The 17,566-nt window shown below is 37.2% G+C and overlaps 1 protein-coding gene across 3 annotated transcripts in view; it reads left to right on the top strand.

The window, feature by feature from the left end:
- Pak5 (p21 (RAC1) activated kinase 5) overlaps positions 1-17,566 on the top strand; it is a 290,034-nt gene that overhangs the window by 230,307 nt on the left and 42,161 nt on the right. For all 3 annotated transcript variants that reach the window (XM_048811304.1, XM_048811305.1, XM_048811306.1), the window contains one exon: positions 15,798-16,586. In XM_048811304.1, coding sequence (XP_048667261.1) covers positions 15,798-16,586 — 789 coding nt within the window. The remainder of the gene's footprint in view (positions 1-15,797; positions 16,587-17,566) is intronic.

The following is a 17,566-nucleotide window of genomic DNA, read 5'->3' as shown; positions in this document are numbered from 1 at the left end:
TTTTTTTTTTTTTTTTTTTTTTTTTTTTGCAAAACAAGAAAGAAAGAAAGAAAAAGAACCATGTATTTATGTACTTATATAAATCAAAGAAATGTTGTAGTTAGCGCTTCTGCCATATATAAGGAAAATCCCTATAGATTTGGAAGTTTCTCTGGGTGAGCCAGGTTTGCAGATTGAGAAGCATGTGGACATGGTAAAGACTGAAAGTAAAAGGGAGCTGCAGAAACTCTTTCTTTAAATATTCATTTTTTAGTTGTAATTGGACACAATACCTTTATTTTATTTATTTATTTTTATGTGGCGCTGAGGATCAAAGCCAGGGCCTCATATGTGCTAGGTGAGTGCTCTACCGCTGAGCCACAACCCCAGCCCTGCAAAAACTCTTACTAGCATCAGTCACACCACTTCTTTGGCATTTGTTAAGAATAGAATTTTCAAGATGCATTTTCATATCTTTGGTTGGGTTTTACTAACAGGATTTTTGTCCTCTTGGATTCAGCCGCCCACCTATCTCACCACTCCTTTCTTTCTACGTTTGATCTTTAGCGGTTGACCAAGCTCCATGATCCTTACCCATCAGCCCCCTCATTTACTAATTGCCTTCCAACTTAAAATCCCTGGTTCATCCTCATTGTTAGTGTTCTTTGCTACCTACCTGCTGTCACCCATCTATGACAATGCCTGGAAAACACCCATTCTTGGATGGATCCATAGTCCTATATTTTAGGAACTGCCCTCAGCGTTCTGCATATTTGCTGGGAACATCAAGCAACTATAGGCTTGATGCCATTCCAATGTATTTCAGCAAAGAAACGATTTGCAAGTCATAAAAGACACAAATCATGGATGTCCAGGTTGTAGAATTTTTACCTAGTTATGCATTCATGTGACCACAACCCTGATCAAGATAGAGAACACTGTCAAGATTGAGAAAGCTCCCTTGGGTTCCTTTCCTTGGGGGAAACTATTATTCTGACTTGATCACTAAAGAGAAATACATGACTAATGGCTAGGAATGTTTGGTAAAGTTGACCTCAGAATTTAATAGGCATAAAAGTTTCACATTTCTGAAATGTTTAGAATATTTTGAACCCAGATTTTCTCCTTTCTTTTTTCCATGGAGCATACCTTTTTCTTGGCATCTAAGACAAATCAATTTCCAAAATGTGAACTACATAATAACAGTACCAGCTTTGTACTTTAAAACGTTATCGAACTACCTAGCAGCTTTATTTCCAGATTAACAAGTTTCTTCACATTTATTATGCCTTCAAGAGATAATTTTCATTTTTCTAAAGGTGGCTTAAAATGTCAGGTTGGAAGTGAAAAACGACAGAAATTTAAGTTTGGGACACTCAATGGTAAAATTTTGTTGACTAAATTAAACTAAATATGCCTTCTGCTTCTTTATAGAGTCTGTAAAAGAAAGCAAATAATTTTGATCTTTAGTATTACATATTAGCAATAATTCAAACATCATTTTATCAGTTGATTTGGGGATTTTTTAATGATGTGTAGACCACCCATTTTGTTAAATAAATGGTTTTGAGCACCAAAATCTTGAGCAAAGACCGTCTAACAAGATTTCTCTTTTGTTACAAACAAAATTTTAAAATTTCTATAAAGCTAATTATTTCCAAGTCAGACAACTGGTTTTTCTCCAATTCCCAGAAAGTTCTAAGTGTTAAGCAGAATTTAAAATTTAAACCCAACTCAGAATTTCAAAATTCTTTAAAATGTATTGCTTTTGGAAACACATGCTACTCCCTTCCCATGGCATACACTTCTTACATTCCTTTCACTGAATCCCAGGAGGGGTAGAGCCTATCTTTGCCATCTTTTACTGATATATATGTCTACCCACTATGGGTGCTCATAAGGCCTGCTGTGCATTGTATAGTATATTGAGAGGCAGTATTTTAATAGGCTAGAGTGAACCTTGCATTTGAATCCTCCACCTGTCAGCTGAATGACATTAGAAAATAACTTGGCCTCTCTGAGCCTCAATTTCATCCTTTGTACAAAGTAGCAATAATGTTATATACCTCAGAGTTCTGTTGTGAAGATTAAATGCAAGAAAAACATTTCTCATCATCCTAGCCCATAGTAAGTATCTAATTCCTGTTAGTGTCTGGAAGCTCTTTAAAACCAATTCAAGGATTGGTGTCAGTCATTTTATTCATATGAGCTCAGAAGAATAAATTCTTCAAAGCTCAAATCCTATGTGAGGAAAGGAAACCTGCTAAATTCTTGTTTATGTTCATCATGTCTGTGGCCTAAGGCCTAGCTATCCTAAACCCAGCCAGAATGCAACAAACTTGCTTCTTGACTGCTGTTGCTTGAAAATGCTTTGGGAGTAGAGTTGGGGTTCTCATTCTTATCAGTTGGCTTGGCCCCAAAACTGAATTGCTTCAGGAGAGGCAGACCTGTGATTTGTACCCTCCTCTGCTGCAGAACCACAGTTTATAAATGAACCAAATGGGGGCTGGAGATGTGGTTCAGGCGGTGGCACGCTCCCTGGCATGCGTGCGGCCTGGGTTCGATCCTCAGCACCACATACAAACAAAGATGTCGTGTCCACTGAAAACTAAAAAAAAAATAAATAAATAAATATTGGAATATTCTCTCTCTCTCTCTCTCTCTCTAAAAACATAAAAAATAAATAAATAAATAAATGATGAACCAAATGGTTCTTTGGTACCATGTGTTCCCATCACACTGAGAAAGCATATCCAGCTTATGTGAATTTCTTTTGGGGGCAGCCCATGAATCAAATACTATATAGCCTGTGATACTCTGGATCAGAGTTTAGCAAATTTTTTGATTAAAGGGCTCAACAGGAAATAGATTATGCTTTGTGGACCATATGGTCTCTGTCGCAATTACTCAATTCTGCCACTGTGGTGCATTAGCAGCCATTCACTGTATGAAAACAAGTGGGCATGACTGGGTTCCAATAAAATATTATTTACAAAAATAAGCAATACCAGATTTGGTCCATGGACCATAGCTTGCAATCTCCAATCTAAATCAGTGTTGTCCAATAGAAGTAAAATGCAGACCACAAATGCAAACCACGTATTTTACATTTCCTTGTAACCACATTTCAAAGTTCTCGATATAGTAAGACTTCTCAGAGTTTAAATAATTAAAAGATGAAAGTATCAATGTCTCTGAATAGGAAGAGATAGATCCTCAAAAAATTAAAAATAGAATTACCATATGACCCAGCAATTGAACCAAAGGAAATGAAATCAATGTGTCCAAGAGACACCTGTACTCCCATGCCCATCACAACAGCATTCACAATAACCAAAAATCAGAGTCAACATCAGTGTCTATCAGCCAATGAATGGATAAAGAAAATGTGATATATGCTTACTCTTCAACCTTAACAAATGAAGGAAATCCTGTCATTCACGGCAATATCAAAGAGCCCAAAAACATCATGTTAAGTGAAATAAGATAGGCACATGATCTCACCTATACGTGAAACCTAAAAAAGACTCATAGAAGCCAGAAAGTAAAATGGTGGTTACCAAGGATTGTGGATCAGTGAGGGGTTGAGGAGATGTTGGTCAAAGCATAAAAAATTTCAATGAGGTAGGAAGAATAATTTTGAGAAGTCTATTTTACCACATGCTGACTATGATTAATAACAAGGTATTTTGAAAACTGAAAATAAAATACACTTAGGATTTGCCAAAAAAAAATTGAAGAGGAGGAGGAGGAGAAAGGAACAGATGCCTTCCTTATGAGTAACCTAAATTTGATGAAACAGACTGACACCAAACGGCTCAACTGAGAAATGAATTACAGTAGATGGGGTAGAGAGAGAAGATGGGAGGGGAGGGGAAGGGGGATAGTTGAGGATAGGAAAGGTAGCAGAATACAACAGTCACTAATATGGCATTATGTAAAAATGTGGATGTGTAAGTGATGTGATTCTGCAATCTGTATTTGGGGTAAAAATGGGAGTTCATAACCCACTTGAATCTAATGTATGAAATATGATATGTCAAGAGCTTTGTAATGTTTTGAACAACCAATAAAAAATAAATAAATAAAAAAGAATTTCTAAGTTACTGTTGGAAAGTTTGCACAGTTACCAAAATGTTCATTTTTGACCTATTATGTATAGTCTATATAAATAGAACCAAAATAGTAACCATGAGTCTGTACAAATTTCAAATAACTTGAGCCATAAAATGAGAGAGAGAAAGAGAAAGAGAGAACAACTCACAGAGAAAGAAGCTCAGGCCATGCCCTCATTTGTCCTCTATGCTGACTCATTCTTCATGGACTAAAACAGTTAGACATAGAATAGCACAAGTTCTCTTGAGTTCTCACAAATCAAGAGACCCCACTGTCCATCATGGTAAGAAGTACTTTCCCTTTCCACAGGTACATGAGGCTTGCTCTTCTGGCAATATGGTTTAATCTGCCCTAGTCCAAATGGGACCAGACACTAGCTTTTATACTTCCTTGCTTCTGCAGCACCCTGCTCTAGTCAGCATGGAGGAAAAGAGCATTTGAATGAATGACTGGTCTAGTATGGCCTCAGTATAGCTCACCTCCGACACTTCAACTGGCTAGCCCAAGCTTGTTCACCTGGGAAGAGAAGGGGAGAGAATTCTGCTGCTGCAAGTTTTCTTAATACCTAGACTCAGTATCAGGAGAATGTTACTTCTGCTACCTTCATTTGCATAGCAAGCCACATGACCGTCCAGATTCAAAGGTAGGAGACACAAGCCCCACCACCACCCTATGGCAAAGAACTACACAGTCACATTGCAAAGGGAAGGGAACACTTGTGTCCATATTTTTCAAGGAATCTATCACAGAGATTGATCATAAACTATAGGATTGGCCCCCAGGGGGGTACACTCTAATGAATCCTTCTTTACTAACGTGTGTATATTTATATCTCATCCTAAAATAGTGAAAAATAAAATATTTGTTTGTCCATGGTTATACTCACTGACAACTGAAAATAAGCTGAGATAACAGCTCTATTCCAAGTTCTGTATTTGTCTCAGGTTTTGAGGTTCAATGCCATTTCTTCTATCAGGATATCATCAGTGACTGTCTGGATCATAATTCAAATTCCTCCCCTTGTCATCCCTGGAGCTGGTGTGGATGTCCTAGCCTATCTGATAGGAATAAGATAAAGTCTGTCTTTGCTTCCTGTTCACTTCTTATTCCAGGACTGCTTTTTATTTCTGGAATCACTATAGTGATTATACTCATGATCTATTAGTTAAGACAACTCCAAGTGCTATCACATACTGGGTTAGTCATCCTTCTAGCGCTGTGACCAAATACCTGAGAAAAATCAACTTAAAAGGAGGAAAGGCTTACTTTGGCTCACAATTTCAGAGGTTTCAGCTCATGGTTGCTTGGGTCCATTGTCTTTTGGGGGCTTTTGGTGAAGCAGAACACCATGGTAGTAAGCACATGGTAAAGCAAAGCTATTTACCTCATAGTAGATAAGAAACAAAAAGAGGAAGGGAATGGGGTTCCAAAATCCCCTTTAAGACTAAACCTCCAGTGGCCTGGTGTCTTCCCACCTGGCCCCTGACCTCCTAAAGTTCCCATTATCTCTCAAGAGCATCATCCGCTGAGAACCAACCTTCAACATGAGCTTTTGAGGGACATTTGAAATCCAGACAATAGCACTGACCCTTAGGCTGAACAAAATACAGATTAAGCATTGTTAGTCTACAAATTCAAAATGATCTGGAATCCTAAACTTTTTGAACTCTGATATTCAGACAGTTTCAGATTTCAGAGCATTTGGTTTTCAGATTTTTGGATTAGAGCTGTTCAACCAGCAGTCTAGGCAAATATTTCAAAATCTGAGAAACTCTGAAATCTGAAACACTTCTCATCCTGAACACTTTGTAATGAGGGATACTCAACCTGTAAGAGTTAATCTCTCATTCCATATCAAATGTAGCTTTCCTGACCAGAGATGGGCTTTGCACATGGTTCATCCATGCTCTGTCATGGCCTAGCAACTAGACCGTGGAACACAAAAGCTATTTCATGGCTCTGTCATCCCTTAGCAACTAAGAGTATCTTGCTAGACTTTCTCCATCCATCTGGCAGACAGGAAGATAGAGAGGAAAGGGGGGTTGTTTGTTTTGTAACTTTTACCTGGAAAGGAAACCTGTCACATCCTGCTCATATTCTATGGGTGAGAATTGGTCCTATGGACCTACATGAATGTGGTCTCTGGGGGACGGGGAAGAGCTTCACAGCAATACCTTGTATAATGAAGTGGAGCACACACACACACATATATTTACTAACCATATCTCATATATATATTTATATTTATATATAGTTATAGTTATATGATTTTTTTGATCAACATTAGGGGCAGGAAAAATTGGGTGAATAGTAGAGTATCACATATCCCTGAAGAATAAGACAATTTGGGCAAAATATCTCAGACTGCAGGTACTGGCGAAGGTTTCTAACCATGAAGAGTCTTTTTTTTTTTTTTTTAATTTTTATTGTTGCTTGTTCAAACCATTACATAGTTCTTGACATATCATATTTCACACTTTGATTCAAGTGGGTTATGAACTCCCGTTTTTACTCCGTATACAGATTGCAGAATCACATCGGTTACACATCCACTGATTTACAGATTGCCATATTAGTGTCTGTTGTATTCTGCTGCCTTTCCTATCCTCTACTATCCCCCCTCCCCTCCCCTCCCCTCCCCTGTTCTCTCTCTACCCCATCTACNGAGTCAGCATAGAGGACAAATGAGGGCATGGCCTGAGCTTCTTTCTCTGTGAGTTGTTCTCTCTCTACCCCATCTACTGTAATTCATTTCTCCCCCTTGTATTTTTTTCCCTTTCTCCTCACTTCCTCTTGTATGTAATTTTGTATAACCATGAGGGTCTCCTTCCATTTCCATGCAATTTCCCTTCTCTCTCCCTTTCTTCCCTCCCACCTCTCATCCCTGTTTACATGAAGAGTCTTTTAATGAATGATGTAATCCTCTTAATCACGTGGATTATACATATATGAAAGAAAATAGACATGAGGTATTGTAATATTATAAAACACAAACAAGATTCAGCATTTTTCCCATAAGGATCCATGTATCTCAGATATGCCTGTTTTTGTTGTGATCATACACCCAGCTGTTTCCAGCCATATGCTTGAATAAAAAACAAAGGAACTGGTTCCCTACAGAGTAAGGACTTAGGTAGACAGTTTCAAAGTCGATATTTGCTAGGAGAGTGTTGGTTTATTCTTGAGTCATAGGAATATTTGGCTTATTGGCCTCCCGAGAAGTATTTACCCAGAAAGACAAAATAAAACTCATTCTTCAGGTACAGAGAAGAAATTGTTTTTGAAAAAGAAATGTGAGGTCTTATTAGGGCAAAGCTGTTAATTACACACTTCATTATAGTCAAGGTCAATACAGTCTATGAGAGGAGAGGCACTTTTTCATCTCTTCTCTAGGAACAAGAGGAGACAGCTGTTCTCTTGGACAGATCCATTATAGCTTATCACCAGCCACCAGCCTGTGGAAGGAGCACTGTGAAATATGGCTGCTGTCACCAGGAGCCAGAACAGATGCGGAGCTGGTCCAGAGTACAATGGAAAGACAATGAGAACCACGACTTCAAATAGATTGGGTTGCATTGATTTTAATGCCTGTAGGTTCCACTGCATAAAATTCACAGATATTTTTGCCGTGATTGTGATTGTATTATTGATTTCCCTAAAACTGCACAATCTTGCTTTCATAAACATCAGGTACTGACAGTATTAGGCAGCAGTTTTCCCAGTCCAAAGCCTAGTTAAACAGTGTTGGAAAATTGTATATGTTTGCATTTCCTCATTATTGCTTTACCAGTTTTGATTCCATAAGTGAAACAAGAGTCAGCAAAACAAATATTGCTTCTGTTATGGTTTAACTGGCTTTCCTGATCAAATAAGGTCAGGATATTTTTTTTTCATTTTATGTTTTTAGGCTTCTCAACAATTTGTTTTACTAAATATTTAGATTTTGTGAGTCTCTGTTCATTAGGAATGAGTTAATGGTTTTCACTGAAACAGGAAAAAGCATGTGCTTCCTTGAAAAGAAATACATTTACACAATCCACTAACATTTTCAAATGCTAAAAATGAGATCCAAGAAATGGAGTGGCTTGATTAGAGTATGTTTTACTTTTCTTGGGTTTTGTTTGTTTTTATTTTGTTTTTCTTACATATATATTCAAATTTCTTTTTCTAGTGTCTGCAACCAACTTTTACTTTTCTAATATGCCAATTTTACTCATCAAGTAATCTAAGCATTATAGCTTCCAAGTAAGCTCATGATGCTAAAGAAGCAAAGGTGCTTAGTGGTGAAATCTATGAAGGTTCATAGATCTTGGTTAATCATTAAAGTATTTTACCTCCATAGGAAACAGGAAAATATTGAACAGAGTAGCTCCCAATACTGACGATAGCATCAAGTAATTTTAACACAATATGTATATGTATACTAAACTTTATATGTGTATATATAAAACATGATATCTATAACACATTTACTACTATATTGTATATATTATTAAATACATATTTAATACATGTGTGTGTGGATGTGTGTGTGTGTGGAGTGCTGGCTCCTGTTATACTGAAAGGCATATTTGCATAATATTTTTACTATAAAAGTAACCCTGATGGCAGAAAATCTGGAAAAAATGTACTAATTCCATTATATCCACAGTCTGAGCCACAGACCAGCAGGTGCAGCACCTGAGAGCTTCTTAGCATGTTGGGCCTCTTCTCAGGCCTCAGGAATCAGAACCTCCCTTTAACAGTACCCTTGGGTGATTTGTGTGCACATTAAATTTTAAAAACACTAGTCTAAAATATGAATCACTCTTAATCTCCCCAGGTGACCCCTGTCAATATTTAGGTGTACTTCCAATACTCTTTCTTTTCCATGCCTATCTTTCAATTTAAATCTTGAAAGTCTTAATTTTATTAAATTTCTGATGATACATTATGTTTTTAAGAAATATTAATAGAGTTCTTAATGCTTTGAAAGTATTCAGGTTTTTTTTTTAGTTCTAATGAGGAGTATTTATTTTAATAGCAATTGTAATTAATTTGAGATAAAATCTTCTGTTTTTTTAATTTTTTAATTGATTTTATTTTTTAAATACATGATAGTGAAATGTATTACATTTCTTATTACACATATAGATCACAATTTTTCATATCTCTGGTTGTGTGCAAAGTATGTTCACACTAATTCATGTCTTCATACATGTATTTTAGATAATGAGGCCCATCATATTCCACCATCCTTGCTAACCCCCTGCTCCCTCCCCTCCCCTCCCACCCTTCTGCCCTATCTAGAGTTCCTCTATTCCTCCCATGCTTCCCCTCCCTACCCCACTATGAGTCAGCCTCCTTATATCAGAGAAAACATTTGGCATTTGTTTTTTGGGGATTGGCTAACTTCACTTAGCATTATCTTCTCCAGCTCCATCCATTTACCTGCAAATGCCATGATTTTATTCTCTTTTATTGCTGAGTAAAATTCCATTGTGTATATATGCCACGTTTTTTTTTTTTTTATCCATTCCTCTACTGAAGGACATCTAGGTTGGTTCCACAGTTTAGCTATTGTGAATCGTGCTGCTATAAATATTGATGTGGCTGTGTCCCTGTAGTATGCTGTTTTAAAATCCTTTGGGTATAGAACGTGGAGAGGGATAGCTGGGTCAAATGGTGGTTCCATTCCCAGATTTCCAAGGAATCTCCATACTGCTTTCCATATTTGTTGCATCAATTTGCAGTCCCACCAGCAATGTATGAGTGTACCTTTCCCCCCACATTCTCGCCAACACTTATTGTTGTTTGTCTTCATAATAGCTGCCATTCTGACTGGAGTGAGATGATATCTTAGAGTAGTTTTGATTTGCATTTCTCTAATTGCTACAGATAATGAACATTTTTTCATATTTTTGTTTATTGATTGCATATCCTCTTCTGAGAATAAGACCTTAAACTATACTACAGAGCAATAATAACAAAAACAGCATGGTATTGGCACCAAAACAAACTGATAGACCAATGGTATAGACTAGAGGACACAGAGACTAACCCACAAAATTACAATTATCTTATATTAGACAAAGGCGCCAAAAACATGCATTAGAGAAAAGAGAGCCTCTTAAACAGATGGTGCTGGGAAAACTGGAAATCCATGTGCAACAAAATTAAATTAAACCCCTATCTCTGCCATGCAGAAAACTCAACTCAAAGTGGATCAAGGACCTAGGAATTAAACCAGAGACTCTGCGTCTAATAGAAGAAAAAGTAGGCCCTAATCTCCATCATGTGGGATTAGGGCCCAACTTCCTTAATAAGACTCCTATAATGCAAAAATTAAAACCAATAAGCAATAAATGGGATGGACTCAAACTAAAAAGTTTCTTTGCAGCAAAAGAAGCAATCTGTGAGATGAATAGAGAGCCTATATCTTGGGAACAAATTTTTACCTCTCACACATCAGATAGAACACCAATCTCTAGGGTATATAAAGAACTAAAAAAGCTAAGCACCAAAAATAAATAAATAACCCAATCAAATCTTATGTTTTTTGGTATCTAAAATTACAAATAGTCATTTTTAAAGCCTTCTACTTAGATTTATAATTTATAAATCTGAGATTTCTTTTTACTATTTGTAGCTTCCATTTTCCCAAAATCATCAACTTAATTTAAGCATCTATTACTGAAAAATATATTTAAATAACTAATTGCTATTTATTGGTACTTTCTATATGCCAGGACATATTATCTAATTAGATTATCATGTTAACACTATGAGATAAGGATTTGTTCTTGCCATTTTAAGGATTAAGAAACTATGGTTTGAGGGTTAGGGGGATAACTCAGTGGTAGAACAATTGCCTAGTATGTTCAATCCCTGCACCACAATAAATAAATAAGTTTTAATTACTGTGTTTTAAAAGGTTAGATTAAAATGTTGCTTTTTATCTATATTCTCTCCAATATTTATTATTTGTGTTCTTTTGGGGGGGGGGCTGCGGGGTACTGGGGTTTGAACTCAGGGGCACTCAACCACTGAGCCACACCCCCAGCCCTATTTTGTATTTTATTTAGAGTTAGGGTCTCACTGTGTTGCTTAGCACCTTGCTTTTACTAAGGCTAGCTTTGAACTTATGATTCTCCTGCCTCAGCCTTCTGAAGGACTAGGATTACAGCTACGTGCCATTGCACCCAGCAATTATATGTATTCTTAATGACTGTCATTCTGACTGGTGTGAGATGAAATATCCATGTAGTTTTGATTTTAATTTCCCTAATTGCTAAAGATGTTGAACATATTTCATGTATTGCTGTTCATTTTTTATTTCTTCTTTTGAGAAGTGTCTGGTTTTAGTCCATTTGCCCATTAATTAATTGGGTTATTTGGTTTTGGGGTGTAAAGTTTTTTGAGCTCTTTATATATTCTATATATTAATCCTCTGTCAGAAAAGTAGCTAGCAAAGATTTTCTCCTGGGTGTTCTCTTTTCACATTCTTTATTGTTTCCTTTGCTATATAGAAGCTTTCTAATTTGATGTTGTCCCATTTATTAACTCTTGGTATTATTTCCTGAGCTTTAGGGGTCCTATTGAGAAAGTCATTGACTGTGCCAAAAGTTGGAGGATTGACCTTAGTTTCTAGAAGTTCCATATTTTCTAATCTAATTCCAAAGTCTTTGATCCATTTTGAGTTGATTTTTGTGCAGGATGAGAGATAAGGGTCTAGTTTCATTATTTTACATATGGATAGCCAGTTTTCCCAGCACCATTTTATTTAAAAGGCTGTCTTTTTTTCCAATGTGTGTTTTTGACACCTTTGTCAAGGATCAGATAACTATCTATCTATATGGGTTTGTCTATGGATCTTCTGTTGTGTATATTTGGTCTATGTGTCTGTTTTTATGCCATTACCATAGAGTTTTTGTTACTATAACTCTGTAGTATAATTTGAAGTCAAGTATTATGACACCTCCAGCATTGATTTTTTTTTTTTTGGCTGAAAATCGCTTTAGCTATTCTGGGTATTTTATTCCTCCAAATGAATTTTAGGACTGTTTTTTCAAGTTCTGTAAAGAATGTCATTGGTATTTTGATGGTGTCAAAATACCAATGCATTGAATCTGTATATTGCTTTTGGTATGTATGATCATTTTAATTCTGTGAATTAGTACAAACACCATAGAAATCGCCCAGCAATGCTACTTCTCCATATTTATCATGAAGAATTAAAGATATTTTACTACAGTGATACATGCAAATCCATGTTTACAGCAGTATAATTCACAATAGCCAAACTATGAAACCAGCCTAGGTGTTCATCAATGGATGAATGGATAAATAAAAATGTGGTATATATACACAATGGAGTTTTTTTCAGCCATAATGAAAAATAAAATGATGGCATTTGTGGGAAAATGGATGGAACTAGAGATCATCATGGCAAATTTTTCTCATGTGTGGAAGCTAGAGAGGATAAAGGAAAAGAATGTTGGGGGTGGATCTAAAAGTCAAAGGGAAATCAGTAAAGGGACCAAGTGGTGGGAGATGAAGAGGGAGGGGAGAAATGCTAGGGAGTGTTATTAGCCAAATTATATTGTTAAATTGTGTGCATGTATATATATATGTAACAATAAATCCCACCAATATATGCAACTATAATGCTCCAATAAAAAATGTGGGGAAAAAAAGTTTAGCTAACTTGCCTAATATCACAAAGCTCATAATCGTTATACAGCTAAGATTCAATACAATTATAATAAATACATTTTTAAAAGAACAATTCTTATTCAATAGGCAGTCTTTATCTTTTATTTTAAACAGCATTTAGCTCATAGTAATATTAATATTTCTTCAACATTAACAAACAGAAAATTCCATTTATTGAATTTACTGCTATAAATTTACCGATGAACTGAACACACTTCACCAGCTCTATGTTGACAAGTGAACAGAAACAGCAGACTCCCCAGTGAGGCCACAGATTGATTTTTACACAGAAAACAGTGACTCTTCTAATATTTCACAGAAATCTGAATGAACCCACTATTACACTGAAGAGTGCACAGAAGGCAAATACTCACCTAAGCCAACTTGAAATACTGTTTGAATGGAAATTTTAAGGTTGAAGTCAAGATGATCTTGACATAAACCCTGAACTCTAGTTAGCAAAGATGTTTCCCTTGTTAGAGTGGGTTAATAATACTAAAACTGCTGCACGATTATCCTGAGAATAGAGTAAGTAAATGAATGGCAGATGGTAGGATCCCCATTTTCATTCTTAGTGAGGCAGGTTACAAATAAGTAAGGGGGAAAGATAAAATAAAACCTGGTGGATTAGATTCAGAGATATCAATATAAATTTATATTTAGCCTAATATAGATATCTAGATAGAATTCTAAATGTGTATCTATATATGGGTTAGTATACAAGCACATGTCCTCTCGCTCTCTTCACTGGGAGGGGCTAGAAGCAGTGACACCCAGCTATTAATGAGTACACCCAGAATCCCCATCTTCATTTCTAAGATCATTTTCCAAGAAAAGCACCATAGCTCCTTGAAGAAATGATTGATTTGGAGGCAGAGGCAGGGGAAAGATGAACCAAGAGCATTTTGTCGTGATGGAAAGTAAGGAAGTGCTCAGAACATAAACGGAAAAGGGATTTACATAGGGATACAGCAGCCAACCTGAAAGAGCCCCCAATGATGGAAGCTGGAACCTTTTGAGCGACAAAGCAAATAATATGGGATTAGTGGCCCAAAGTATTTAATAAATATCCATGGGTCTATCTGTACTGATACAAATAAATGATTGAACAAAAAAAAAAAAATAGGGGACCATAAACAAATCTCCTGTACAGAAAGATGCCAAATATCTACTCCCCCAAGAAGGTATTAGAGTTTCACTACCCATTCCTTGAGTTTGGCCTGCACCTGTGTCTTGCTTATAATGGGGAAGCGTGAGGTATAAATGACGATGCAGAGACCTGGCAAACCAGTGACCAGGGTTAACACCATCAGTAGAAAACCATGTTGATGGTTTTCACCCAGTATATGATGTGCTGGAAATGCAACTCTGCTGCCTCCTTCCTCCAAACCCATAACCCCAGTTTAGCCGTGAAAAAACCATCAGACAAATCCAACTGAGGGACATTCTGCAAAATACTGGTCCTCAATTAGTACTCCTTAGAACTGCCAAGGAAAGTCTTAGAAATTGTCACAGACCAGAGAAGACTCAGAAGACATGACAGATAAATGACATCCAGAGTTATCCTTTTTATAACCAATCATTATGAACCTAAAATTTCATATCATAAAGAGGAGGCACAGGAGAAAGCAAATGAAATCCTGATAAAGGTGGCATTTCATTAAGAGTAAGGCAACAACAGGAAATACTGGATGAGGGATCAATGAAAATTTCCGCATTTCCTTTGTAACTTCCCTGTTAACCTAAAAATATTCTAAAATAGAAAAGAAAAGGAAATAGGTAAAAGTGTTTGTTCAGGATTATTTGGAAGAAGAAAGACAAAATCTTTTCTTTCACCACTAATAATCTGATAAACTCTGATCTATAAAGCATAAGCTTCAGGCCAACTTAGTCTTTTTCTCCCAGTTTGAAGTTTCCTATTGTATTGAGGTGATTTTAAACTCTTTGCTACACTCAAAGTATTTTTCTCTTGAGATCCTGGAAGTCACAACATTCTGTTCTTTGTTCTTTTATCCACCCCCATCATATTTTGCTGCAAACTTTGTCATTGTCAAGGCACAGTTGACTGGCTCTGTAAGCGATTTGCTGTTTCTGTCTGTTCCTCATAATCTGGTGTTATTTAGGTTTATTAAAGGGAACAATCTGTCACTAAGACCCAGGTACAACTGCATCATTACCAAGCCATCCAAAATTCAACATTGATGATGTATGGAAGCGTACACATGACAGGCATCACAGTTACCTATTTAATAAGGATATCACATTTGATTACAAATTGAACTACACAATAACCTCCATGCTGTTCCCTAGTTACAGTTTCAGAAAGTGGCTTTCTGTTCAATAAAGTCTCATAGCATCAATTATGTCTTCCACAAATATGCAAAAAAAGAGCACCCATTTCTAGTTAATACTCAAGCTTAATAGTTTTGCAAGTCATCTGAATAATGAATGTAAAACAATGACAAACATGCTTTTTATAACTAATCATTATGAAACTAAAATTTAATATCATAAGTTTATTAGATGGCTAGGTTTCTTATTTAGGTGCAAAAACGGGGGCAAGGATAAAGCTGGTAAATAAGAAAGTGATAGCCTAGATGGTCTTCTAAGTAGAATTTTGATGTTTAATTAATATCTCTGCTTAAATAAGTAAGGATACATTTGCAAGCTGCGATTGTTTTTATTTGCTAGTGAAATCAACAATTTTTTGTTCTCTTTCTCTCTCTCAACTGTTCCTGACATCTGCTTTCTTCTTTACCATTTTCCTTTTCTTTCCTTTCCTTTCTCTTTCTCCCCCTCCTTTTCTTCCTCCTTCCTCCTCCTCCTCCTCCTCCTCCCTCCCTCCCTCATCCTCCTCCTTCTCCTCTTCTTCTTCTTTTAAATTAAAATGTTCCTGGCATCTGTTTTCTTCTGTGGTTTAAAGTGGACGGAGTGAGGGTAGAATTCTTCCAGCAATATTTTAACCATGAAATGTCTTCTCTAAACAGTATTCCCTTTATTGTTCCCAGACAATCGTTAGAGGAAACAAACCCTGCAAGGAAAGCTCCATCAACGGCCTGCTGGAGGATTTCGACCACATCTCTGTGACTCGCTCCAACTCCCTGAGGAAAGAAAGCCCACCCACCCCGGACCAAGGAGCCGCCAGCCACGGTCAAGGCCACTCGGAAGAAAATGGCTTCATCACCTTCTCACAGTATTCCAGCGAGTCCGACACCACTGCAGACTACGCCACGGAGAAGTACAGGGAAAAGAGTCTCTACGGAGACGAGGTGGACCCCTACTCTAAAGGCAGCCACCACGCGGTCAAGCAAAACGGGCACGTAATGAAGATGAAACATGGGGAGGCCTACTATTCCGAGGTGAAGCCTTTGAAAAGTGACGTTGCCAGATTTCCCGCCGATTATCACGCACACTTGGACTCACTGAGCAAACCAAGTGACTATAGTGACTTCAAGTGGGACTACCAGCGGGCCTCCAGTAGCTCCCCGCTGGATTACCCATTCCAATTCACGCCTTCCAGAACTGCAGGGACCAGCGGGTGCTCCAAGGAGAGTCTGGTGTACAGCGAAAGTGACTGGGGACCCAGCCTGGACGACTATGAGAGGAGGCCAAAGTCCTCGTACCTGAATCAGAGGAGCCCTCAACCGGCCATGCGGCAGAGGTCCAGGTCAGGCTCAGGGTTGCAGGAACCCATGATGCCATTCGGAGCAAGTGCATTTAAAACCCATCCCCAGGGACACTCCTACAGCTCCTACACCTACCCTCGCTTGTCCGAGCCCACAATGTGCATTCCAAAGGTAAAGTGTGCTGCCTCTTTTCTCTCGGTGTCCACAAAGAGGGTACTAGAACTGGCTTCCTATATAGTCAGATTCAAAAGAATTTGCTTGTTTGTTCCATAAAAATCCACATCCAAATCCCACCTTATTTCCACCCAAGTGCAGAGGCTTTCAGACAAGGTCCTTCTTTCATTAAATTCAAAATCTGTCATTTCAGATCTTCCTATGAGGTTTCAGATTAAAAGGCAAAGACAATCTTATCTAGTTGAAAGATTTTCTGATATCTTGATGTTAAATACTTTGTGATCATGTTTTATTAAGTTCTCCATTAAGGAGTTAACAATTTGAGGCCACTGGAGGGATTAATATAGTGGTTACCACATTCTCCCAAAGTCTTCATGTTCCTGGCCAATAAGAAGCAAAAATCAGGAAAATGTGGTGAGTTTTTATAAAGCTAATTTTTTCCAACTCGGGGTACAGATCTATATTTTAAGACTATGTCCTTAACACAATCTTAGTGCTGATATAACACTTTTTCCATGAAATTTGAGGGGTAATAGAATAGTAGTTAATCGATGGGCTATTTTGTTATACTTTTTAAAAAAATTTTGTTTGTAATTCTTCGCTTGTCTTTAAAAAATGTTTTAAATGTTGACTAGTGGAAATTTGCTTTGAAATTAGACTGGTCCATGATTTACCAAAGTTGGAGAAACACTGTTGGGGAAGTTACTAAATCTTTATTCACAGCACGGACTTTGCCATGAGGATATAAGCCTTTTGGAAATACCTTAGAGAGTTTGCAAGGAGCTGATTTTCCCATGGGAACTTAGAAATGTCTTTCTGTCTCATTTGTACAACAAAAATTAAAATGCAGCGTTTGGTGGTAGATTGTGAATTACACAGGTCTCAAGCCAGTTGAGATGGACGTGACTTCTAGAATGGACAGCATCCACATCTGTACCAAAGGTATTCTGCTCAACAGTTTGATGGGTAGCATAATA

This window comes from Marmota marmota, unplaced genomic scaffold, assembly GCF_001458135.2.
Source record: "Marmota marmota marmota unplaced genomic scaffold, marMar, whole genome shotgun sequence".
NCBI lineage: Eukaryota > Metazoa > Chordata > Mammalia > Rodentia > Sciuridae > Marmota > Marmota marmota.
The sequence above is the reverse complement of the archived record's forward strand: the minus strand, read 5'-3'. Positions and strand labels throughout refer to the sequence as shown.